Genomic DNA, 25,641 nt, shown 5'->3' with positions numbered 1-25,641 from the left:
TTTTTTCGTTAACCCAATTAGTACTTTACAAATGTGAGTCTTCAGGGCTCAATCCTATGGTCTCGGTGTTTGTCACTGGATGAAAGTACACCTTTTCAGCTCCACCTTCCAGAATAGCAACACTCAGAGCGAATCTCACATCTCCACTATCACAGAGTAGTGCCAGAGGTGTGGCACGGCTCTGACCAACTTTTAGTTTTTGTAGCATGGCTGTTTCATCAGCAAGCCAAATTTCCACTCTTGACACCTAACTGCTTGGCAAGATCCTTTAAATAAATTTGTCTATCATAAAGATCACTGATCTTAAAGACTGATCATAAAGATCAGTCAATAGCTTTTTTTCTTTTTGTCTTTAAGAACTAATTTCTTACCATGAGCTCTCTCTTTTTCTATGTTGGCTAGGAGGCCTCATTTCTTCCACTGTAAACATCAGCTTACTGGTTTATTATGAAAAGGATATAACTTGGGAGCAGCCCGATGGAAGAGATGCAGAGGGCAAGGTACAGGGAAGGGGCACGGAGCCACTCTCCCCAAATCTCCATGTGTCCCCTGACCTGGGAGCTCCCGCTCAATTGTTTTGTAGAAGATGTCACTCCTATGCAAAGCCAACCTGGTTCCCTGGAGATTCCAACCACCTTTCTGACAAGCCAGCGCCACCACCAGCTCCACTGTCATCAGGACCCTTTGAACTCACGGTAACCAAAGTACGCAGGGCTACATGAATGGTAAGGCTGCCAGGGTGGGGGTACTACTTGGGTTACGTATTTGCACTCAGAGATTTTAAAGAAAGGGCAAATGCAAGGTGGAAGGGAACAGAGGCTTGTTCGTAGATCCCCACATATAGGATTTGCTACTTGAAAAAGTCTTCAGGGGGGCGCCTGGGTGGCTCAGTAGGTTGAGCGTCCGACTTCAGCTCAGGTCACGATCTCACAGCTCGTGGGTTCAAGCCCTGCATCGGGCTCTGTGCTGACAGCTCAGAGCCTGGAGCCTGCTTCGGATTCTGTGTCTTCCTCTCTCTCTGCCCCTAACCCACTCACATTCTGTCTCTGTCTCTCAAAAATAAATAAACATTAAAAAAAAAAAATTAAAAAACAACCACAACAACACTTATTTAAAAAAAAGAAAGAAAAGAAAAAGCCTTCAGGGCAGTGTCAAGAATGATGTCTCATAGGTGGTAAACGTGAGGAACTCATTACTCTGAGACAGGGACCCTTAACCATGTTTGGGTCACTCATACTTTTGAGAATGCTAACAGCCATGGAGGATCTTCCTATCCTAACTCAAAACTGTCCAGTTGTTGTTTTAAAACACATATCTGAGCCTGCATACAAAATTATGATTTAATTTCAAAGGTTCCTAGACCTTCTGATGCTAAGAACCTTCCTCTTAATTGAAATGGCAGGTAGGAAATATGTGATTTAAAAAAAAAGAAAATACATGACTTAAATATGTATCCCATAGTCATAAAAACATGCTAAGAGAAGCCGGGACATACCTATTCTGTAGGGTAATTAACAACAATTTCCAGCAATCACATGCCAGACCATGTGTCAGATGGGTACCATTATATGATCTCTATTTTATAGACCACAACACTGAGATTTGGAGGATGAGGTCAGCCACCCACAGGCACGCAGCTAGGAAGAGGCAGAGCTCGGATTCAAGCCCATGTTTGTCCATTTCAGAAATCTACTTCCCTTCCATTTCGCTAAATAGCTGCAGAAGCTGTACTGGTGAGCTGCTGAGAGCCTGAGCTACATCTGGACCATGGCCCCAGGCCCCACCCACAGACCGGGCTCAGAGAACTATGCTGAGTCTGGCACTGTGTCATCATGTATGGCTGACTCCCTGACCAGCACTACAGTCCAAGAGCATTATGCAGGAAAAAAAGAAAAAAGAAAAAGAAAAAAAAAAAAAAAAAAAAGAAAAAAAAAAAAAAAAACCAGAGGAGAATTCCCAGGTACCCAACAGGCCCCTTCCTTTTTCTGGGGCCTGACGCTCAACCAGTGAGTACCTGATCTAGAATATAGTTGCGTTTCTTGCGGGCGGCGATCTGAATGAGGCGGTTGAGGCACTGGGTGGCCTGCTGGATCAGGACGTCCCAGCGGCCGGCATAGTTCCGCTGCCGGCGTAGGCCCATTACCTGTGGACAGAGGGTGGTGAAGGGGTGGGTGGTCCTGGCTGCAGGGCAGCACTTGGGGGGTGGGAGATGAATATGGAGAGACCGGGAACCATCCTTACCCGCATTTTATCCATGATGGCATTGGTACCCAGGATGTTGTACTTCTTGGAGGGGTTGGAGGCTGCATGTTTGATGGCCCACGTGGTCTTACCGGCAGCGGGCAGGCCCACCATCATCAGAATCTACAAGAATGGGACAAAGCGGGGCACTGAAGCAGTAGCAGTGGGTGGCATGGCAGCCTGGCACCACCCTCACTCACTGGTGACCTCGAGGGTGAGTCTAAACCTCATGGCTGCCTCTGGAAAATAGAAGCAATGAGAGCGTCTACCTCACAGCGTTGCTGCTGGGATTCAAAGACATGAGGTGTGTCAGGCTCTTAACAGAGGGCCTGGCATGGGGTGAGCACAAAATCAAGTGCTGTTATCATGATTATTTACATTTTTGTTAGACAGGATGAAGTGGCCTCTGACAGGAAAAAGCCCAGGGAGGGCGATGCACTGGGCATGGTACACGTAGTGGGCACAAGAAGTGGGTACAACCTTCCTGGAGTCTGAGACGGGAACAGACTAACACGCATGATGACAAGCATGGTACTTCTTTAGTAGTACATTCAGAATTTGGCAAACACTAGATACAACCTAAACGCCCAACAAGAGGGGGGAATGATGAGTTTTTAAGACCATTATAAGTGAGTTTAAAAAGAGGGGTTCGTGTAGTAGGATAAAGCTCACAAAATAATGTTGAATGAAAGGGAGGATACCAAAATGCTTATGCTTTAAGTTCTCAATTATAAGTGTGTGTGTATAAACCAGGCACCTAGCATAGCAAAAAGGATAGCACAAACTTGAAAACTTTAACAGTAAACTTATTTGCAAACGGTGGAATTATGGGGAGCTAACCTTTATGTTTAGTTTTTTAGAATAAACATCAAATCACTTATGTATCTAGTAAAACATTATCTTGAGAGCAAAGCTCACCAGTACAGCTTTTGCAGCCTCATCACCCCCAAGATCAGTTGTCATTTTTGTTCTTAGCCTTGGCAGCGTCAGGGGATGGAACCGCACAACCGCAAGAATGCACTCACCAGAAGTGCCTTCACATCCCTGTCTGCTGGGAGGAAAGCCTCCTTTTCCAAGATCCTGACCTCACTGATGGAGCAGTGTGGATGGAGCCATGACAACTTTTTTGGGGAACCTTTCCAAGATTTCGGTCTCTCACCCCAGCCCCTCCCTCTTCCAGGCCACACCCACCCCCTCACCACTGTCTCCCAGCTCTGGGAAGCCTGGAGGAAGAGGCCCCAGGTGTCTCCCTCAGTGAGGCTGTGGTGCTTTCACCACCCCACTGCAGGGTCTCCCTTCTGCCTTGGCAGCAATGTGACTCTGGAGAAGCGGTCTCCAATTCAGTCTTCCGGGCCCACTCACCTCACACTCTGCCTTGCTCTTTGGTCCCACAGTGCCCCGGATCCGCTCGCTCAGGGGAAGGTGCTGGATAAAGGTGAAGCCTGGGAGGACGGAACAGTAGGGCTCTGCCCTCTGCCCGAAGTTGAACTCCACCGCACAATTCTTCACCAGGACGTGAGGGTAGAGGGCCTGACCTCCCAAGGCTTCCTTCTGGATTCGGAAGGCAATGCCCATCCACTTCCCATTCTTGGTGAAGGAAAGTTCCACATCATTTCCACATTCAAAGTCCTAGGAGACAAAGCCAAAGGAAGATAACTGCCAATGTTCAGCTTAAGGGATTGGGAGCCAAAGCTGAGCGGGAGCAGATGTAGGGAGAGGAAACTCAGCTTCCTTCCCACATCTAAGTGCATCCCTCCCCCAACACAGATACACGAGGCGTCACCAAGAAACAGTTGCGAAGGTGTGGCCAAAGCCTTCCCTGCCCCAAACCCCAAGGCTGTGACATGTGTCATCGTAGGAAGCTCCGTCTTATGCCCAGCCTCAGACAAAGATGAAGGAAAAGGGGAGTGTGTCCTCAAGCCCAGCAAGGGCAGTCTGTGGAGAGAACAGATGGAAAGAAAAAGCCCCACAGCAGGGCCTTCTGAGTCAAGCCCAGCTCTACAAACGTGTGCATTTGTTTGTTCGCCACACACCACACATCCTCCAGCTCCTGCTCTTCCCGGTGCGGGTGCCCGTGGTGCTCTGGGCCTGACAGAGCTCAGGGCCTAGCAGGGAATCAGACCGTTTGGTGAGGGCACCTATTCAAGAGCAGGATTCTCTGAGGAGAGGACTTGTAAGCCAAGTCCTGGACAAGAAGTGGAAACGAGCCAAGTCTGCGGTGGGAGGAGTGAGTCCTAAAGAGAGGTGGTGTTTGTATATGAATCGGGTGGTGAGGGCACAAAGGGTCAGCCCGGCTGTAGCAGGACAGATGAGGGAGAAGTAACTTCAGGTACAGCTGGAGGGCCAGGCGAAGACCGTATTTGTTCATTCAACAACTATTTACAGAGTTCCTGCCAAGTGGCTGGAGTGCAGTGGTTAAGGCGGTTTAGGAAGGCAGACTGCTTCAGCTCTGCTATTCACTCACTGTGTGACCTTGAGGTTTCATCTGCAGTTTCCTTATCAAACAAGGGAGCCATCCTAAGATTCTGTGTTGCAAAGGGCTGTTCTGAGGACTAAGGGGGTTGCTGGGAGCGATCAGTCCAAGAGGCCAGGCACTTCGCTGGGCTGCAGTGGTGGGGAGGAGACACGGTCCCTGCCCTTAGCATAGCGAGGGGCTCTCTGTCACCTCAGGAATTTGGACTTCATGTTGATGGCAGAGCAGAACCCCTGACTTGTTTCCAACAAGGGAGTGGCATGGTCAAAGCTGTTTCAGAAAGATCACTTTGGGTGCATGGTAAAGGTTTATATTTAAGGGAGACTCAAAACTTGGGATCATGGGGCACCTGGGTGGCTCAGTTGGTTGAGTGTCTGACTTCGGCTCAGGTCATGATCTCACAGCTTGTGAGTTCAGGCCCCGCATCGGGCTCTGTGCTAACAGCTTAGACCCAGGAGCCTGCTTTGAATTCTGTGTCTCCCTCTCTCTCTGCCCCTAACCCACTCGCATTCTGTCTCTGTCTCTCTCAAAAGTTAAAAAAACAAAGACAAACAAAAAAAACCTTGGGATCAGATGGCAGACTAAACCAAAGTAAGTACAAGGTCGGATTCCTGATATAAAAGCACAAGACATGGTATTCTTTCCCTCTTGAATGGGGAGACCGCCTTGGGACTCGTCCTTTGAGAAGCAGCGAGAACTCCTTTCCCTAAGTGGCTTCCTCAACACCATGCTCAGTGACCACAGGACACAGCTCTATACAATCCTTATCTGCTCATTTTTAAGTGCCCACAGAGGTCAAGACCACGCAGGGCAGACACACAAACATCTGCCAAACTGAATCCTGCAGCAGGATCCCTGCTGTGTCTTCCCACCGGAGCCAGAGTGGCCCAGGTCATCTTTACTCTAACATGGAGATGAACATCCTGGGGGTCAGCCTTCCTTCCGGCCACCAGCTTCACTAGGGGAACTCACCATATTGTACAGAAACCAGCACCCTCAAATGATGAATCCACCACCAATCTTGGGGCCATCTGTCCAAGAGGCAAGTGTGGTCGTGTCACTCCTGCTAGAACACCCTGGTGCCCGTCCAGGGTCTCAAACCTCAAAGTCATCACACCTGGTGTTATTCAGAGCCCACCAGTTCTGCAGCCTCATCTCTCACATCTCGTGTCGTCCCCAGGGCTCCAAGTACAACGTTCCTTACGGTTCTACATTTCTCTCTGCCTGGCAGCCATTCTGTCCTGTTTTGTGAAGGCTGAGAACTTGAGATCTAATGCTAATGTGCTCCCCTGGGTTCCCTCAGGTCACTGCATTTTCATATCTGCTCCAACCCCTCACCCTTTAAAAAAGTTATGGCACCATTTGAAAAAAGAAAAACTGCACACAGAATCTTTAATATCGAAGTTGAGGGGTACCTGGTTGAATGATTTAGTTGTAGTCAAGAGTCAAGGCCTATAGTTCCAAACTGCCACATGCTCACAGAACCTCACACTTGGATGGGACAGAGTCTGGCAGATGCTGCCACACACCGATGACATGTTAAAATTCTACAACCTCTTTGGAGTGCAGTCTCGGTGGCAGCCATCAAAATTTAAAAATACACCCCTGACCCAGAAATTACACTTTCAGGAATAAACACTGCAGGTAGATTCCTACCAGAATGCAAAGATTTATGTGCAAATCACCCACCCCAGCACTGCCAACTGTGCTCCAAGGGGAAGTGGGAGAGACTACAGAACGGAGAAGATCCATGTATAGAAATACAAAAAGATCCCCAAGATGCTCTGGTACACGGGAAAAGGACAGGCTGTCACCGCACCATGGACTCTCCTGGCGAATAGCTTTCTGGTCCATCAACAGGACACTGGCTAAATAAGCGCAGGGTAAATTGATGCCTGCATCAGAAGACTAGGCCGCCACCAAATAAAACAGGGAGAAACTAACCAAATGTCTGCTGGTTGAGAATGGTAGATCCACACAATGAAAAAACACCCTGCTGAAACCCCTTTCACCACATGTGAAAAAACAAAGTCTTCTAGGTAGTGATACGAAAAAAGTTCTAAGATAAATAAGCAAAAACCAATGCAGGATGACATGTATGATATACCACCTTTTGTGTAAAAGAAGAAATACGACAATCATCTTTCTTGTATTAGGCACCAGCGGGTTCCTGTACAGGGAGGGTAAACGTGAACGAACAACGGGCAGAGAGGGCAGGTCTGAAGACAACTTTACACACAAATCTTTTGATATATATCTCTTAATATCTTTGGGAACCACAGGAATTCATTAACTATTCAAAAATGTTTTCAGAGGCACCCGGGTGGCTCAGTTGGTTAAGCATCTGACTCTTGGTTTTGGCTCAGGTCATGATCTCACAGTTCATGGGTTCGAGCCCCATATCAGGCTCTGTGCTGCTGGTGTGGGGCCAGCTTGGGATTCTCTCTCTCCCTCTCTGTCTGCCCCTCCCCCACTCACTCTCTCTCCCTCTCTCAAAATAAATAATAAAAAACTTTTTTAAAAGTTTTTAATTGAGCCAGATCTATATTCTCTGTGTGGAGAGGAAAAGAGAGCCAAGATTTACTGTTAAATGGGGGGAAAAAAGCAAGGTTTAGAGTAGTTTGTAGCATTTAAACACGGTTAATTTTTGTTTAAGAAAACATTTTTTTTATTAAAAAGAGAATGAAGTCACAAAAGATAGAAGACTGGGAAACTGTTTCAAACTTAAAAGGCCTAACAAGAGAATACAATCCATGATCCTGGACTGGATCCTGGACCAGGAACAAAATTGCTGTAAAGGATATTGTTGGGACAACAGACGAAATTTAAGTGTGGACTGTGGAGTAGATAATGGCATTACATCAGCATTAAATTTGACAACCGTACTGTGGTGGATACAGCAGCTTTATTCTTAGGAAATGCACGCTGAAGAGTTAAGGACTAAAGACATAATGCTGGCACCCCACTTTCAAAGGGGTCAGATGCACATCATACACACATACATGTATATTTGAAAACTGGTCAAAGTAAATCGGCAAATGTTAGAATCTGGGCAAGGCTGAGCTTTCTTTTTTTTTTTTTTTAAATTTTTTTTTTTTTTCAACGTTTATTTATTTTTGGGACAGAGAGAGACAGAGCATGAACGGGGGAGGGGCAGAGAGAGAGGGAGACACAGAATCGGAAACAGGCTCCAGGCTCTGAGCCGTCAGCCCAGAGCCCGACGCGGGGCTCGAACTCACGGACCGCGAGATCGTGACCTGGCTGAAGTCGGACGCTTAACCGACTGCGCCACCCAGGCGCCCAAGGCTGAGCTTTCTTAGGGCTTTTCTTTAAGTCAGAAATTTCTCTTAAAGTGACACTGAAGGAAAAAAGAAAGAAAGAGTACATGTGTACACACGAGAGGGAGGAAGGGAGAACAGACTAAGAGGAAGTGCCCGGGGGGCCACCCCAGCTGGTGCCTCACCTGACACACTTTACCACATCTAGAACTCCTACTGAAACACTGTTGAGTGGTATTTACTGCGCACGTACTATGCTCCAAGCATCATTAGGAGTGCTGCTAACAGGTTGGCTTAATGAGCCCACACAGAGTTCTGAGGTAGGTGTGAAGTTCCTTATGGAGAGCACGCTGCCATGCAGGGAGGCTGCTGCCCGGGGCTGTGAGCAGGCGAGCAGGAGCTGGGTCTAGGGAGTCTGGCCTGAGCCGGCAGCACCATCGAGTGTCAGTCACTGTTGTCAGTGGACAGCAGTGTTGGAGAGCAGTGCAGCCAGCCTATCTCTTGTTTTATTTTGCATGCACCCTTCTAGAAGACTGCACTGTAGGAAGCCGGTTCAACCAGCATGAGGTGAAAGGAGAGGTTCTGGGATGAGATGATGCCACAGTGGGGCAAGAGCCAATAGCAAAGGCTATTGAGCAGCAGAGCAAGACAAGAAATCCCTGGGTCTGTTTAGAAAACGTCCCTCTGAGGGGCTCCTGGGTGGCTCAGTCGGTTTAGCATCCAACTTTGGCTCAGGTCACGGTCCATGAGTTTGAGCTCGCGATAGGCTCTGTGCTGACAGCTCAGAGCCTGGAGCCTGTTTCTGATTCTGTGTCTCCCTCTCTCTCTCTCTCCCTCTCCCCCACTCACACTGTCTCTCAAAAATAAATAAACATTAAAAAAATTTTTAGAAAATGTCCCTCTGGTATCTGGGATTGGAGGAAGGCTGTGCACACCTGATGTCCCCAAACCTCTCCAGGGTGCCATCTGACAGCTTCGCGCGAAAGACCAGAGGGGGTGGAATGGCAGAATTTTGCACAAAATGACAGTCAACGTTCCAGTCTGGTAAAGAAAGACAAAGAGCCATAGCAAAAGAGGCTGGACATGAGGCGGACAATCACCAGAGGTATTCTGGGAACAAAGTCTGCAAGTCCAGCTGACAGGACCAACGTTTGGTTCTGCCAACCCCCACGGGCTGCCAGCACTCACCGCAAAGCAGCCAATCACATCATTCTCTGCAAACTTGTCTCCATAGTTCTCGAACCGGCTGTTGGTGGACTTCTTCCCAGTGCCTCCGTAGCCATAGGAGAACGGCTCTTCACCTGACGGAAGAAACGGGCAAAGGCAGATTAAACCCGCCATGGTCACTACGTCTGCCACATACTTCTAAAGAAAAAAAAAGTCATTTCATTACTAGCTTCACTAAACAGTTGCTTTTGTGGGGAAAAGTGAGGAAGGTTCTGCTGAAAGGAAGGCCCTCATCATGCAGAACTCTGAGGGCCTGGAGGGTTGAGGGGTGGAATCTGGGAGTGGGAGCTGAACTGAACTGCACAAAGAGAAGGAGAATCTGAAAAGAGGGAGGAGGGAGAGAGGGAGAAGGTAGGCTGTACACAGAGAAGAGACCTTTCAAGTGGCACTCACATTCAGTCAAGTATTACTAGTGGCACCAATTTTTGGTGTCAGCGCGTCTGGGGCAGAAATCAGGAACGGGGCTGGGTTTTGCTTCTGGAGACTGTGAGGTCTAACCGTTAGGAAAGGTGCTGGATCTCCTCAGGCCACAGAACCAGGGGCTGAAGCAGTGTGAGATTCCAAGGGCCCTGCCTGACACCTGGGTTGTACAGACCCTTGGCCAGGAAACCAAGGAACATTCTACCAGAAAAGAAGGTGCCAACAGACGTGAATTCTGGGCCCAGCTCTTCTGTACACCAGCTGTTGGCCTTGGACAACTGACCATTCTGGGCTCTGAATCTTTACCTGTACCACCTCCCCACCACTGACATACAAAAACAGAGACAAAGATAAAATAGGAGCCTGAAATAAAGGGTGTGAACATCTATCAAAATGAAACTGTCCACTCCTCTTGACCTAGCATTTCTACTATAAGGATCAGGCTTACGTGAACAATCAGATCATACACGTGGACAACTCAAGAGTTTACCAGCAAAAAATTGCAATCAACTTAACAGATCTACACATCACTTAAGGAAAATGATGCAGTGGTCAGAAAGCTGTACTTATCTAAGGGGCGGTCGGGGTCAGTCGGTCAAGCGTCCAACTCTTGATTTTGGCTCAGGTCATGATCTCGTGGTTCATGAGTTTGAGCTCCGCGTCAGGGTCTGTGCCAACAGCGGGGAGCCTACTTGGGATTCTCTCACCCTCTCTCTGCACCTGTCCTGCTCGTTCATGCATGCATTCATGCATTCTCTCTCAAAATAAATAAACATTGTTAAAAAAAAAAAGTTATACCTATCTATAAAAACATACCCAGCATACGCTAAGTAGGAAAAAGAAATCAGGCCACGAAACGGTATGCATAGTGTGACCCAGTTTGAGATATACAAAGAACAAAAGAATTATCCAGAAGACTGTAGATAAAAATGTTAATGTCGGCTGTTATCTCACAAGTTTAGGAGGATTTTCATTTTCCCCAACTTGTGTGACCTGAATTGTTACAAAGAGCACACATTATTTTCATAATCAGAAGGTTTATATGAGCAAAGCAGAAAATCTCAGCATTGGTCATGGAAATCACTCACTTGGGGTCACAATGTCACTGAGGCCTGGAGGCCTGTGAAAATTCAAAACCTCTCAATGAGCAGCCCCTGCCTCTCTGCCAACCAGCCCCAATGCTCTCTGCTTCCCTTTTTACTCTGGGTCTGGCTCTGGGCAGAAAACCCCAAACAGAACTTAACAGGGTTTGAGGAACTTATTTTCAGCATGGTTTGAAGACAGAAGACAACTGATCTTTTAAGAAAAGGATCAGCTCTCTAAAGAGAACTTTGGACCATCTCCTAAAAGATGAAGACTAAATTTTTCATAGGAAAGCTAATAGGATTATGGTCCTTCCAGCTGAATCCTGTACGCCTAAAGACTGTGTGCTCCAGCCTAGGCTAGTCGTGTTCTGAGTCCCACGCTGGGAAGAGAAGCTTAGGAAGTTTGAGAATCCAGGAATAGAGACACATTGCTGTACTCTCTGGACTGCTAGGCTGACGTCCCCTTACCCAGCTGGGTGCTGCAGGAGTCCAGGGACCAGCCAATACGGACAACGTGTGGGTCGGGCTCTGTGGAAGGAAGGTGCTTCACGGAGATTTCCTCATTGATCTGGGGACAAAGAATAAGAAGGCTCAGAACTGGTGCCTAGAGGCTTGCAGGTTATAAGGCAACACAAGAGGGAAGAAGCACACAGGCATTAAAAATCAGCAATGGCTTTTGTTGCTGGGGAAAAGGTGTTTAAGTGCTCCAAAAGGCCTGTTGCGCTGAAAGGCTCAGGAAATTACAGGGCCACAGAGATAGGTGTTTCAAAAGTACAGTTAATTTTAAATTTTAACACGCTACAGAGAAAACAGGGACTGTCATATTTAGTGTAGAAGGATAAACTGGCACAGTGTCTTTGGAGGGCAATTTAGCAACCTCTATCAAAACTGCAAATGCAGGGGCGCCTGGGTGGCTCAGTCGGTTGAATATCCAACTCTGGATTCCGGCTCAAGTCATGATCTCACATTTCGTGGGATCGAGCTCCACATTAGGTTCTGTGGTGTCAGAGCAGGGCTGCTTGGGATTCTCTGTCTCCCTTTCCCTGATCCTCCCCACGCTCTCTCTCTCAAAAATAAACTTAAAAAAAAACAAGGGGAGTGGGTGGGTGGGGACGCTGCAAATGCATCTACTCTATAACGCAGCAATTCAACTTCCAGTTAACCCTACAGATGCAATCAGAGGTGTATGTGTGAACACACGACACACACAGAAGAATATTCAGTGACACTGTTTATGTTAAAAACAACTCCAAAAACCCACCAACAAGACACTGGCCATGTTATGGCACATCCATGTCACAGAACAGATGAAGCGGTCAGAAAGAGTGAAGTAGGGTTGACATACTGCTATGGAATATGTTGTCCAAAACACAGTATTAAGAAGCAGAAAGAATAAGAGGTGCCTTCTGATGTAACCTTAGAGGTTAGACTGCCTAACAACCGTATCTATGTTAGTCGGTGGTTTCTGTGAAGTTAACCTATTTTCTTGACTTTCGGATGCACATTTTTCCATCTTGCTGTTCCAAAATCCAGACAGATCTTACAACTGATGTGGAAAGCAAGCACTCTGTCAGTTTAATCGGCAGCGTTTCTCTATGAGCAGCACATGAAACAGTACGCAACTCACAATCAACAGACTTAGTCAATCAGAAACGAGAACACTGGCAGCTTGCCCTGTTAAAAAACGGGGATAACTGCCTATCTCAGGACGGTATGGTGAGAATTAATGGAGATACTCGTGCAAGGCACTTGGCATGTATCTAGCTTGTGCAAACGGTTCTGTAGATACTAACGGTCAGTTAAGTTTGGCTACCGAAAGGACACGCAAGAAATCACTAACATGTAAGTTACCTCTGGAGGGTAGGATGGGCACCAGGGGGATCGGAGCCTAACTTCTGCTTTTTTTACCCTATACTCTCCTGTGCCATCTGAATTTCCGTTGACCATGACTGTGTGCTTTTTTCATAAACAGAACCTGACCTGGACTATGGAGAGATGATGGTAGAGGATAGCCTGGTAGGTCCTGGTAGAGGATCAGTCCTGGTGGCAGGACCGAGCTTTGCCCAGCTCTCCTTCTACCCTCTCTAACTGGCAGGGTCCATGTCCACACTTTCTAGCTCATTTTTCTTCCAAACTACTCCTTTTCCCAGTTCGACAAACATGTCATACCTAGTGAGGTTGGCTATATAATACGTGGGTCAAATCTCACTAAGGAAAAATTAGCTCAACAAAGCAATGTACAATTGGCTTGCTTTTCCGATGCAGTGTTTAGCGATGACAGTTCTCCTGAGTCCATCATGCTTTTTTTTGCTTGGACACACAGTCCAATTAAATCTCAATTAAATCTCTTTTGCCATCGTGGCTCTGACCGAAGTGGCTGATGACAGGCTAATTCCAAAGGATGGACCTGGTTTCTGTCCCTGACCCTTCTGTTGCTCCCACTCACCTTCATCTCAAAGCACACACGGCCCCTTCTGACTCCATAGCTGGCACGGGCTCCTGACCACAGGTAGGCAAAGCCTTCAATCGTGAGAGGGTAGCCACTACTCCGGTCTCGGGCCACCTTGAAGTGGAGGTCACAGTTATCTGTAGAGGAAAAAGCCAGGAGTTGGCTGGTGTTTTAAAGGTTCCCAAAAGAGGCACAGGCAAAGATAAGTTCCCTGAGAGTGTTAACCAGGAGTATACAAGCCGACGCATCATGAGGGTAGGTGCACGAGAAGCCAGCCGCACTGCCTAACCATTCTCCTGTTTAGGAGCAAGGCTCCAGACTATGCAAACGGGCCTCTGCACAGGATCAGCGCAGCCATTATGCATAGGAATTGGGTTCTTCACCTCGCTGTGTTCCAAGGATGGCCGTCAGGGGAACCCCCCCAAATTGTACACAAACGCACTTTACAGGGATATACATTTGCTAGGGAGAGGATCCATATCCTCATCATGTTCAAGGGATTTAGCATTTTTAAAAAGGTGAATCCCACAGCCGCTCACTTTAACCATTTCCGTGTGCTAGCTCAGTTTGGGAGTCAGACTCCTGCTGCCAACAGCTGCACAAACATCTGACCCGGCTCCTCACTTGCCACCCAGGCACCGCTGTGCAGGTTCACCGCAGGCTCCCATCTCCTCTGCGGGCCTTGGACTCTCCTGCTGTAGCTCTGACTCTTCCCACTCTTCAAGGAGCTGGTCAGGCCTCTAAGAAAGTCTTTCCTGACCACCCCATCCAGCAGGCTGGCTCTTTTCCCTCAAGGCTGAGAGTCATAGCCTGTACATTCCCCATCTGATCAGTTGCTGCTTCACTGATCACTGCCACCCAATATTAAAAAAAAAAAAAAAAAGTTTAGCTTTACTCTAGGTACACGGGCTTTGAAATCCTGTGATAGACAGGACTGTGTACAAGATATCTTTCTCTCTTCCAAAGTATGTAGGCACTGCTCTAGAAGCACAAGCTGAGTAGAGAAATACGTGACTTGCTGTGAAGTTTCTGCTCTGCTGAAAAGTACAGTGTTCTCAGACCTGATCGACTTCTTCCTGAAGTCAGATTTGCAGGTTCTACCACTGAGATTCAGTCTGAGGAGGGGCAGGACCTCTATCACCGTCACCCCTCGGGTTCAGATGCAGTTTAGGGGAAGCCACTTATCCAGCGGAAAGAAACTGGAGGATGGACAGCGAGGCGGGCCAGGTTAAGCCTCAGAGGACAAGGTGGCATTGGTTTCACCAGGAACGTGAGCAGCTGATGGAAACTGGGGAACTGGTTGTCAAAGAGTTAAGTTTCCCCAGGTGCACTCAGGTTCCCTTCCTGGTTAGACGACAAGCCCCTGGGCGTTCAGGGTTTTCCAGATTGCCCCTGCACCCATTCTGATGAGTGTCACTGAAAATCCTCTGAGGTATTAGGGCAGCATTATGCCTCCCTGAAGAGAAGATCAGAGAAACAGAATGATCCTGCCCAGGATCCCAGCTAGAGCTGGGAGGAGGTCTTCGGTCTCTGAACCAGCAACCTCACTCGAGAGCCCGGTTTCTCATATCCGACTTTCCCAATACTGACTGGAGAGTAGAATCAGATGGGCACCCCAAGGACTCACATGTGTCGATGGCAACAAGGGTGTCATCAAAGTCATCTTCATCCTCTTCAGCAGGAGGCTGAGGAGAGCGGCCCCTGTGTCAGAAAAAGGGGTTAAGTCACATGAGAACAGCTGGATGAGCACGGAGGAAGGGAAATGAAGGTTCTGTTGGAATTGACAAGTGGCCTCCAGACTGCTTCCTGGATTTTGATTTCTTCTCACGGAGGTTAGCAAAACAACTGTGCAACCCTACATCCTTGCAACGACAGCAAGGACTGTTAACTCCTAGGGTGAGGATGGAGACTAGAGAGGGCACACTCTGCTCCAGAGGGCCAGCCTGTTCAAAGACAACTACTCTCTCACACCCCGAGATTCTGACCCATGCCCTGTGCATGTTGGGAGCAGCCTCCATGATGGACTCTTAGCGATGGGTGGCACAGTAGCCCAGAAGGGGCTGGGCCGGGGAGGGGGAATGTGCAAAGGCTCAGATAAAACCCAGTAATCACAATCTGCCCACATCTTCCTAAGACTCCACATCTGCAAGTATTTGAAATGACCCATTTTTTCAGTCTCTTTCCGTCAAGCGTCCTAAATTATGAATAAGACTCATCTCCTACCAAATCACTAAAAAGGGACTAATGTTAAAATACTGCTTGGCTTCCAACTTACAGGAATAAAGCAAAGGCACAGAAGGATGGGGTCTAATGCCCAGGGTCCTGTCTGGAACAGTCTGGACCTTGTCGACCATGTGCCCAGATCAGGTACCCCTGGCCCATCTGGGAGGCTTCCCTCTGGTGGAATGCCCTTCTGGCCCTGCCAGTCTAGGGCTAAGGCAGAGCCCTGTACAAAGAAGGACCTCATCACACAGTAAGTTCATCTGAGAAAGCCTTCCCTGCCAGCCTCGAATCAGAGCAAGTATTTTTCCTCTGTTCCCCACAGGCAAGTACCCTAGGGCTCTGCTCAGTAGGAGGCATTGGGAGAAACTCGTAGGAGGTAGTTTCACAGCCTAGCTTTGGTTGAAGCCAAGAGACCCAGACCCTGTCTTAGAGGGTCACAAGGCAGTGAGGGGATAGAATCCACCAGGTGGGAAATAAAATGTGTCAGATGACCAGTCCAGACAAGTAGAGAAGTAATGGTCATTCCTAGTTTGCGTGACCAGAAAAGTCTTCATGCAAAAACTGAAGGGAGGGTGGGAGTGGGGGTGGGGGAACTGGGGCTGGGGCAAAGGGATAGGAAGGGCTTGTCAGGAAAGGAAAATAACCAGGGCAGAGAGGACACTCCCTCCTCTGACCTCCTGACACACACTGTGACTACTGGTCTCACTAGGTTGTGGCTTACTCATGGGTCTGTCTCAGGCCCTATATTGGGATCAAAAGAAGGCAAAACCCACTGTCCAAACAAATCATCTCTGTGTCCCCAGTGTCCAGCCCAAGGGTAGGTACCTTGCGAAAGCAGTGAGTGTGACAATAGATGGAAGGATGTGTTTGGGAAAAGGGTCAGGAAATAAATCTTTTCATCAAGGGATACTGAGCAGCCATTAAGAATAGGACACTGTGCAGGATGATGGGGCAGTGAGGCAAAGGACTGAAAAGGCAAGCTGGCATCTCACATGTGAAAGGCCAAGTATTTGGACTTTACCCTGTAGGTAATGAGAAGGGAGGAGCTGAGGAAGGAGCAAAAGTTTAATAAAGCTGAATCTGGCAGTGAGTGCAGGGAGAACTGAGCAAACGTGTGAGGGCAGATTGCTCTGCCCCCTTGGTTAATACAAAGGTACCAGTGGGCACCAGGCTACAGACACAGAGACCTACTGGAAGAAGGGGGACTATCGCCTCACACACCCACCTCCTATCCTCTCGGTGCTCGAAGTACCCCCGTCCCCGGTTTTCTTCATAAGGCCTCTTGCGACTCTGGAATTGTTGTCTATCTGGTTTGAGTTGAGATGCTTCAGGTGGGAGGAAGCTGGTGGGTGCTTCTTGCTTCATCTCTGTCTTCATTTCTACTGTCAGGACAAAGCCAGGTGGTCAAGACACTTGGAAACTCCTTAGCTATCACTTTTCTGGTTCCTTTACCTCAGGAGATGTTGGCGGGATCCTGACTACACTCACGATGGGCTGGGCACAGGCAGCTTGCTCGATTCAACGGAAACCTACCAGGGAGCCAAGAAGGCTGCACTGGAGAACAGGACCAGGGTAGAGGGAAGTCGGGGATGGTCAGCGAGGCACATCTGCACTGGCAGTTGATGGGGTGACAGATGTCAGCCAGATAACTCTCAGGCTTCATGTGGGAGAGGGGACTTCAGCACTGAATAAAGACCAGCTCTCTTAATAAGGTCCACCCAAAAGTGAATAGCTGCCTTAGGCTACTTTGCCAAAGGCCTCAGGAAAGTTGGCAGCTACCTTGGTCCGCAATGAGTGGGAGAGCCCTAGAGAGTTTCTAACATGGAGGCACCTGGGTGGCTCAGTCGGCTGAGCGTTTGACTTTTAATTTCTGCTCAGGTCATGATCCCAGCATCGTGGGATCAAGCCCTGCATCGGGGTATACGCTGGGCATGGGGCCTGCTTAGGATTCTTTCTTTTCTTCTGCCCCTCTCCCTGGGTCATACTCTTTCTCTCTCTAGAAAAAATAAAGAAAATTTCTAAGATCCCTTTAAACTTTGAGATCCCACGATCCGACCTTCTCTAATTATTCCTCCCAGAGAATCTCTCTACCTCATTTCTTACAAAGCGTCGTCTGTCTGGAAAAGGAGGTGGGAAGGTCAATTCAACAGGACACTGTGGGCCCACAGCTAACTCCACTGGCTTCAGTCACTCTACCATAAAGCCCAGAATCATTCCAGAAGCGAGGGTCTGAACTTAAGCCGGCCTATAGGTGTGATGGCCTTATTAAGTCACACCACAAATAGAAATCCTGACTTTCTATTTGTGGTGTGACTTAATAATCCAAGCACCTAACAGAGAGCAAACTGTGGAACCAGCATCTATGCTGACACTGTGGATCACTCACATCTCCTCATTTCAGCACTCAAGCCAAGACCACCTCGGATCCTTAGCTGTGGCGTAGAAAGAAGGCTCCTGGGCACCCACGGCAGGGACTGTGCTCCCCCATCTGGAGAGCCTCCATGCTTCCCAGCAGAGCCGAGCTCGCAGGAGGCCCCGATAAATGTCTGTTGTGGGGGTCCCTAGATGGCTCAGGTCATGATCTTGCAGTTCATGAGTTCAAGCCCCTCATCGGGCTCTACACTGACAGTGTGGAGCCTGCTTGGGATTCTCTGTCTCTCCCTCTTCTCTGCCCCTCCCCCTCTTGCAATCTTGATCTCTCTCAAAAATACATAAACAAACATTAAAAAAAAAAAAAAAGTCTGTTGTTAACAGCACAGAAATGACTCTCCTTGGGCCAAATGATCCCACAGGTTTGACAGAGCCTGACACAAATCTGCAGTTTAACCTACATTGAAAGTAAAATCCTCAGCCACCCACAAGAAATGTCTGGGGATTTCACTTTGTGGATGAACCAGAATGGAATTAGATAGAATCAACTACATAGAATCAACTTCACTAAGTACAGACACTAGGGCTGTAACGCAGTGACAAGAACACAAGACTGGGAGGCAGTTCTGGCTCCATCATTACTCAACAGTGGGACCCTGCTTTCTAAATGGTAGGACACAACTGGTTGGGAATGCTGCTTATTAACCAACAGCAGTGGCCCAGGCACCAGTTTCCTGGGTGCTAACCCCAGCTCTGCCATCAGATAAGCCACCTCCTCAGTCTGTAAAATGGGAGCAGAGAGCTGGGTTGCATCTGTGTTTCCCAAACTGACACTGCAAGAAACTTTGTTCGGCAAAGACATATTTATTCACATATTTGGGAAACCCTGGGTTTAAACAATGTGACACGGGTTTTTTTTCAGTCCAGGACTTCTCAGAGCCTTTAATGCTCCCAGAGGTGGTATAGCACATGCTGCATTTCCAGGTATGTTTTAGCCAAGGAACCCTTCCCTGGGAGGTCCCTAATGACATCTTCTGGAACAATATTCTTCAGAATGCAGAAACTACTAAATACTAAACTAGCTTTAGAAAGTCCTTGCTAGGGGCGCCTGGGTGGCGCAGTCGGTTAAGCGTCCGACTTCAGCCAGGTCACGATCTCGCGGTCCGTGAGTTCGAGCCCCGCGTCGGGCTCTGGGCTGATGGCTCAGAGCCTGGAGCCTGTTTCCGATTCTGTGTCTCCCTCTCTCTCTGCCCTTCCCCCGTTCATGCTCTGTCTCTCTCTGTCCCAAAAATAAATAAACGTTGAAAAAATTAAAAAAAAAAAAAAAAAAAAAAAAAAAGAAAGTCCTTGCTAGATGGGGCACCTGGGTGGCTCAGTCGGTTAAGCATCCAACTTTGGCTCAGGTCATGATCTCATGGTTGGTGAGTTTGAGCCTTACATCTGCTCTCTGCTGTCAGCACAGAGCCCGCTTTGGATCCTCTGTCTCCCTCTTTCTCTGCCCCTCCCCCGCTCACGTTCTCTCACTCCCCCTCAGAAATGAATAAACATTAAAAAATAAAAATAAAAAGTCCTTGCTGGATTCTACATCCTAAGATCTTAAATAAGACTCAAGTACTGTCCTCTGAGTCTAAACTCTCCAGGGTGTTGATACTAACATCTGAAAACAGATACCATGAAGACTCCCCTCTTTCAACACCCGGGAGCAGGATTAAGTTCTCTCCTTCAAAAGAACCTTTCCAGAGTGACAGAGCCCAAATGGACCATCCAAGAGGAAGATGCAAAATCTCTCTGGGAAGACGGCTCTAGGCAGAGGGTAAAGGCCACATACAGATTCTAGTTCCTTCGAAAGAGATGTACAACGTGTACTTTCCCACCTGGGCGATAGGCCTGCTGCTGCTCCATTTCCAGAGGTCTCCTCTCGTAGCCAGACTCGTTCTCTTGCTTGATGACCTGGCTTTCATAGAATTGGTTTTGCCTGGTAATATTGTCCATGACATCTTAAAACAAGAAATGGCTAGTTAGAAAGGTGCTTCTTGGGACCAGAGGTGGGTTTTTGGTGCTACACAATGTCATTCTCAGTGGGGACAGTCTGCCAAAGGCTAAAAGGTGTGACAACCCCTTCAGATGGAACCTATCTGGGCAGTCAGCAGCCTCAACTGCCTAAGGACGTGCCCTCTTGTCCCTCAAATGATTGGCGATACATCTGTGACTGGGTTGTACAGAATCCCAACAAACAAAACCAACTGAGGCAGAACCGCTCTGGTTAAAGTGAGAAGATGGGAGGGTCAGAGAAAGTACCCAGCTTGACCTCACTCCCTAAGTCCCCACTCAAAGGCTGTGACAACTCTATTGGCAGCTGGGACTCCATGCAGCACAGTTTAAAAACCACCAGACTAGCTGTCTTATGACGTGGTATGATGTGTAGGGAGCTGGCTTCAGGGCACGACCTTAAAAACTACTCAGGCTGCAAATCAGCCTGCTGCCCAGCCCAACTCACTGCACAGCCAACCCTCTTCAAGAATCTCTTCCACCCCACCATAGCTGCAAAGATAAAGAGTAACCATCCCAATTGACAGAGAAATGGGGGGTGGCGGAGGAACAGTTAGGAAAACAGGAGTTATGATAATAGTGGCCTTTAGACTCATTAGGGAGAAGTCATGAAATATATGGAGCTAGGTGGGAAGGGTTTCGAGAAGGTGTCTCATGGAATCAGACTAAGAACAGAAGCTTATTCTTATTATAAGAATATTATTAACTATTTGTGGAATGCACACTACATACCAGACCCTGGGTATAGCTTAGAATAAGCTTGCCTCACTGAAGCCTTCAGTTTTGTGAATAGGACATACATTAAACAAATACTTAAACACAAAAAGCAAATTCTAATTGCATTCAGGTTTACCAAGAAGTACCAGGAGTTAAGACAGGAACCCAGAAAGTAACAGAGAAGCCATTCCTGGGGTTGTTACAACATGTCAAAGTTCAGAGGTGAGACTAGAACCAGAGTAGCAAACCCAAGAAGAACCTTGCAGCCAAACCCAGAGAGAAGTCTGGAAACCTAGGCCGAGCAGCAAGCAGGTTCTCTACCCCAGTGGCAAGCTCTGCTAGGTGCCTCTAGGGCCCTACTGGTAGCTGTGCCAGGACCGGCAGAACCACAGGGAAGGAGAGACTATTCTGCCACTTGCTAACTGATTGGATCCTTTCTCAGAGGACAAATACATCTGGGCACAAACCAGGTGCAGCCCAAAGGGAGGAAAGTAACAGATCACGTGATCTGCCACAGCTCTGTTTACCAGAGCCTGAAGGAAGGGTTGCAGTGGGGCATGAAAGGGGCTCAGAGGATTTTGTTGTAGGGGTTACAGGAAAAAGGAAGAAATAGATTATCTCCTTAACTGGAACACAGGGAGTGCCTTTCAAACTATTTGGTTTCTTCTGGGCTCCAAGCACAGTACTCTTCTTCCTACAAATACTCACATCTCTCTTTTCAAATATCTCTCCTGTGCCCACAAAGGCAGCCTCACCCCGGATGATTCTGGGGTCCTTCTCCACCCTTAAAACATCCACCTCCTATTGACATGCAAGGCCAGTGCTAAGCCTCCTACACATGTGACCTCATTCATAACAATCCTGGGGGGCATATTATTATCCCTGTTGTGCACGCAAGAAAACCAGGGCTCACAGAGGTGAACTGACTTGCCCAAGTCATAGACACACCTTTGGAACAAAGTCTGTCCAGAGTCTAGCAGTCCCTCTTCTGAGACACCTCTGGCCACTGGCCCTTCCTCATAGGCATTCCTGCAGCATCTCTCCTGCCCTAGACATGCACTCCTCCTTCCCTCACAGGTCTCTGCAAAGGAAGTATTCTTCCCGGCATGTGGGTCCCGGACAATCACTAGGCTGCTCTCACTGCTAATTTATACTCAGGTCGCCCCCCTCCAGGACATCACATCTCTCACCAATAAGTCAGTAAGTACCCAATGCCAACCCAGTTTCTTGTCTCTTCCCTCACCCTCTTGCTCTCTTCACTTGGCTAACCTCATGGCACCCACTTTTCAGAGAAATACCACAAATGCTGTATGCCGGAGTCCTTTCTACTTACTCCTTAACTTCTCCAATCACCACTCCCCTGTCCTGCTAGAAAACCACGTTTTTCTAACTCCACATTTCCTACCTTCCATACTAGGGTCTTCTCTCTTCAGACAATCGCAGATCTACCCTGCCCCTCTTGTTCTGAGCCATACCTTCTGGCTCACGCAGTGGTTCCTTACTACACCCTGAGATCCCCCCATTCCCTGGGCACACAAATAACTGTTTCTGAGGACCAAGGAGCCCTCTCGAGACACTCAGTCTCAGAAACACTACCCCCACTCCATCCTGAGACCTCTAGCCAAGTCAACAGGTTTTCTTTCTCTTTCCATTCTATACCCTCCCCTCTCCCACATATGCTAGACCACACGTACACTCCTGTCCTGGACAGAAGGATCCTCTATCCCCCAGATACTCCACTGACTTCAAACTCCATCAACTTGCTATCAGCCGCACCCCACCCCTAGCTACTTTTCTGTTCTTCAAACAATCCATACTGTTAATCCAAGACGACTCAGCAGTAGGCGCTGAATTACCTGTTCCCAGAATCCACCCAGCTCAAGATCTCTAGGTTCCTTGTCCAGCGAGGCATCCTTCCCTCCCTTGCCTGCCCCCAGAGATGGGGGTTTCCTTCTACCTCCTCTGGAAGCCAATCAGAAGATCCCCAGGTATCCTAGTACCAAATGCCCAAGTTGGCCCTGACTCAAGGTTGGCCTTCCAGCCCTGGATCTGAGAGTCCCCCAGGCCATCCTTAGACAGATAGGGGTCCCCCACAGTCCAATCACATGGTAGTCTCCCACATCCCCTAAATGCTCACTAGCCAAATACCAGAACACCCAGTCCATCAGATTTCCCCCTGGCCAGACACGAGCACCTCCACCTCACTAACCCATCCCAGTACCAAATATGAGAACTCCCCATACCCCACCCAGCACCAAACTCCAAGATCCTCTATTCTTAAAACTCTTCCAGCCCTAAAAACACGACTCCCGACGTCCAGCCCACACGCTGGACTAGCACAGCCCCAAAGCCCCCCCCCCCCCCGGCTCCAAACCCTAATATCGTCATTTCCAAGACCCTCCCTGGCCCCCGGTTAGAAAACCTCTTGTTCTTCCGACTCTCTTCGGCTCCAGAAACCACGGCTTCCGGTCTCCGAGCCCCAGACTCCGGAATCCTCTACACCCCCGGGACCTTCCTCATCTCCGAAACCAAAAGCCCCCACTCCAGTAGCTCTCCTGCACCGAATGCCAGGGTCCACCCTCCAGTCGTCCCGAGGCCCTGGGCCCTAGATCCTTTTCAGCGGCAGGTAGCAGGATCCCCCAATCCTCAGACCATCTCCCCGACCTCAGGCGCCGGACTCCCGCGTCCCACAGCCCTTCCTCGGCCCGGACTCCGGGCTCCCCGACCCCCGCCCCGCGCACTCTCACAATGTCCGTCCGGCCCCGAGTAGCCGCCAGGCTCCGCGTGCGGCTGCAGCCCGGACGGCGGTGGCTGCGCGGTCCCCTCCAGCTCGGAGCCCCCCTCGGTCTCGACCTCCTCGTTGTTGTGCCCGGGTCGCCCCGGTTCGTCGTCGGCCTCGAGCTCCCGCTCGTCGTCGGGCTCCTCGGCCTCCAGCGCCGCCTGCAGCCGCTCAGCAAGCTCGGCCTTGAGGCCGCGAGTGTCCAGGCCGCGGCGCTGCAGCTCCTCGCGAAGTTCGTTCACCTTCAGACGGCGCACATCCATGGCCCGGGCCCCCGGGGCGGCCCCCGAGCCCGGCCCGGCCTCCCAGGGCTCTGTCCCCCTTAAACCTTTCCTGTCAGGAGGCGAAGGGGGAAAAGGGGGGGGGGGCCCGCTCCAATGGCGGCGGCGGCTCAAAATGGCCGCCGCCGCCACCTCCCCCTCCTCCGTGGCCCCATGCGATGCAACACGGGTGCCAATTGGCCACCGCGTGGAGGCAACGGGCGCGGGCCGGGAGACTCAGCCAATCAGAGCGCGGCTTTCAAAAGAACGGCAATGAAAGGGCCCCGTAGCACCCGGGGAGGAAGCGTTGGCCTACGTCGCTGCCGCCGCCGGAGCGGAGGGCGGGAAAAGGCGGGAGGCGGAGCACGCGGTGATTGGGTGGCCCCCGCGCGCCCGCTCCAGTAGGGTCAAATGAAGAAAAGGGAGTAAGGACTTGGCCCAATCAGCGATGGGATCTCAGAATGAACCTCCCTGCCCACCCCCCCACCCCCCGCCACTCACACATACACACTCTCGGCCTTTCCTGCGCGGTCCTTTCATCAAACTGGTGTCTCCTGTAACACATACCCTGATTGGTCTAGATCTCCCGCCCCTAGAGGAGTACAAGCGGATAAAAGCACTAGAACCAATCAAATGGAGGGTCGGCCGACCAACTCCCCCCTCTTCCTCCTTTCACGTTTGCCTTTAAGAAACCGGAAAGATGAATTCACGAAGGACCTGCCCCTTGCCGTTAGGGCGGTTTCAAAACAATCTGTCCACCAATTGCAATTATCGTTTTAACTCACTAAAGCTAGTACAGTTGGATAGCTTTAGGAAAAGCCAACCAGATTGGCTGTTCTTTGGCGGACGGCCTCACAAATGTCGCTGAAGAGGGAGGCCGAGGAGATAGAGATTAAGTAGATAAATTATCCTTAATCTGGAAGAAACTCAATTGACTACGAAAAGCAATCTTTTGACTTCAGAGAGTACCGGAGTTTTGAAAATAGAGGCTAGACCAACAACGGGAAAAAAGTTGTAAAGGAAATCGCACCCTCTTCCCTTTTGATAGTTCATCTCAAGGGGCGCCTCTTTCCACGATCATAGATTCGCTGCAGTCTTTCTCTATGGTTGGTATCTTACGTGGAATGGGCGCTCTGCACGCGACCATAGAGACTTCCCCACCTCCGAAAGTTCTCGGGTCTGTACCCCAAATCTTCTGAGCTGCTGTTCAGTAGTTCTGGCTGTTTGGCGTCTGTACGGACAAGCTCGAACACATAGGTCCGTAGTTCAGCCTCACGCTACAAATGCAAACGCCACAGTTTCACAATGTCTACTGCTGCACCACCTGTCGCCTCTAACTCAAAAGACACAAAACTTCCGTGAAATACACAATCGTGCTACACAATGCAAACGCCCGCTGCCCACCGAGCCATACCACAAGCCCACAAAAACCACACACCACCACCACCTCTACTTAGACAAAAGCACACACAACACAGATAAACAAATGGCCGTGAGTCAGATCAGATACATCCGTAAAGGGGATAATACACCAAACTGCAGTGTAGATGTGGCCACTAAGGTCCACACAGGCAGGAGGCATCAAATGATAAAGACACGGGACAGTTACACTACAAGCTGACTAGGCAACCTCGACACACAGCACCCACTCAGAAACGGGGCAGACACTCACGTGGGCCCGGAGGTTCCAGTCCAGACACCCCGCCCCTCGCCCACGTCCGACTTCCTCTCTCCTCCCAGCTTCCCACAATGATTTGTTCTGAAAAAGTTTGTGGCCCGGATTGAACTGTCCTCGGGTTCTCAGGAGCTGCCACCGGGGGGCGTCCGGGCGCTGCCAAGGGTTTCTTCATCTGCTGCCCGATAGACCCAGGAACGTGGGCATGCAAAGCACAGGGTGTTTGTCTTGGCAGCAATCCCTTTGTGCGCCCTCGCTGATCGGAGGTGTTCTGTGCCTGTGTTTCTATGTGAACCTGAACGTTTGAGTCTGTGAGTACCTGTTGTACTCTCTAGGTATTTGTGTCACTTTATTTATTCTGTAATCTGTTAGTCTAGTTTCTTCCTATTCCTGGT

General features: G+C 49.3%; 1 protein-coding gene across 4 annotated transcripts in view; it reads right to left on the bottom strand.

The window, feature by feature from the left end:
- The window catches only part of HNRNPUL1 (heterogeneous nuclear ribonucleoprotein U like 1), a 36,934-nt gene extending 11,660 nt beyond the window's left edge, over window positions 1-25,274 (bottom strand). Inside the window, exons 1-10 of one of the 4 annotated variants that reach the window (XM_032591423.1) lie at window positions 25,244-25,274; window positions 19,641-19,763; window positions 16,622-16,775; window positions 14,801-14,874; window positions 13,171-13,310; window positions 11,193-11,292; window positions 9,181-9,293; window positions 3,604-3,870; window positions 2,242-2,364; window positions 2,015-2,143 (exon numbers count right to left, since the gene is read on the bottom strand). In XM_032591423.1, the coding sequence (XP_032447314.1) occupies window positions 2,015-2,143; window positions 2,242-2,364; window positions 3,604-3,870; window positions 9,181-9,293; window positions 11,193-11,292; window positions 13,171-13,310; window positions 14,801-14,874; window positions 16,622-16,775; window positions 19,641-19,758 (1,218 nt within the window). In that variant the 5' untranslated portion in view covers window positions 19,759-19,763; window positions 25,244-25,274. Of the gene's footprint in view, window positions 1-2,014; window positions 2,144-2,241; window positions 2,365-3,603; window positions 3,871-9,180; window positions 9,294-11,192; window positions 11,293-13,170; window positions 13,311-14,800; window positions 14,875-16,621; window positions 16,779-19,640; window positions 19,764-23,279; window positions 23,716-25,243 lie in introns of those variants that run through there. The other 3 variants (XM_030299773.1, XM_030299774.1, XM_030299775.1) reach the window with 3 other exon arrangements.
- Window positions 25,275-25,641: the final 367 nt, after the last annotated feature.

This window comes from Lynx canadensis, chromosome E2, assembly GCF_007474595.2.
Source record: "Lynx canadensis isolate LIC74 chromosome E2, mLynCan4.pri.v2, whole genome shotgun sequence".
Taxonomy (NCBI): domain Eukaryota; kingdom Metazoa; phylum Chordata; class Mammalia; order Carnivora; family Felidae; genus Lynx; species Lynx canadensis.
This window is presented reverse-complemented; position numbering and strand designations above follow the sequence as displayed.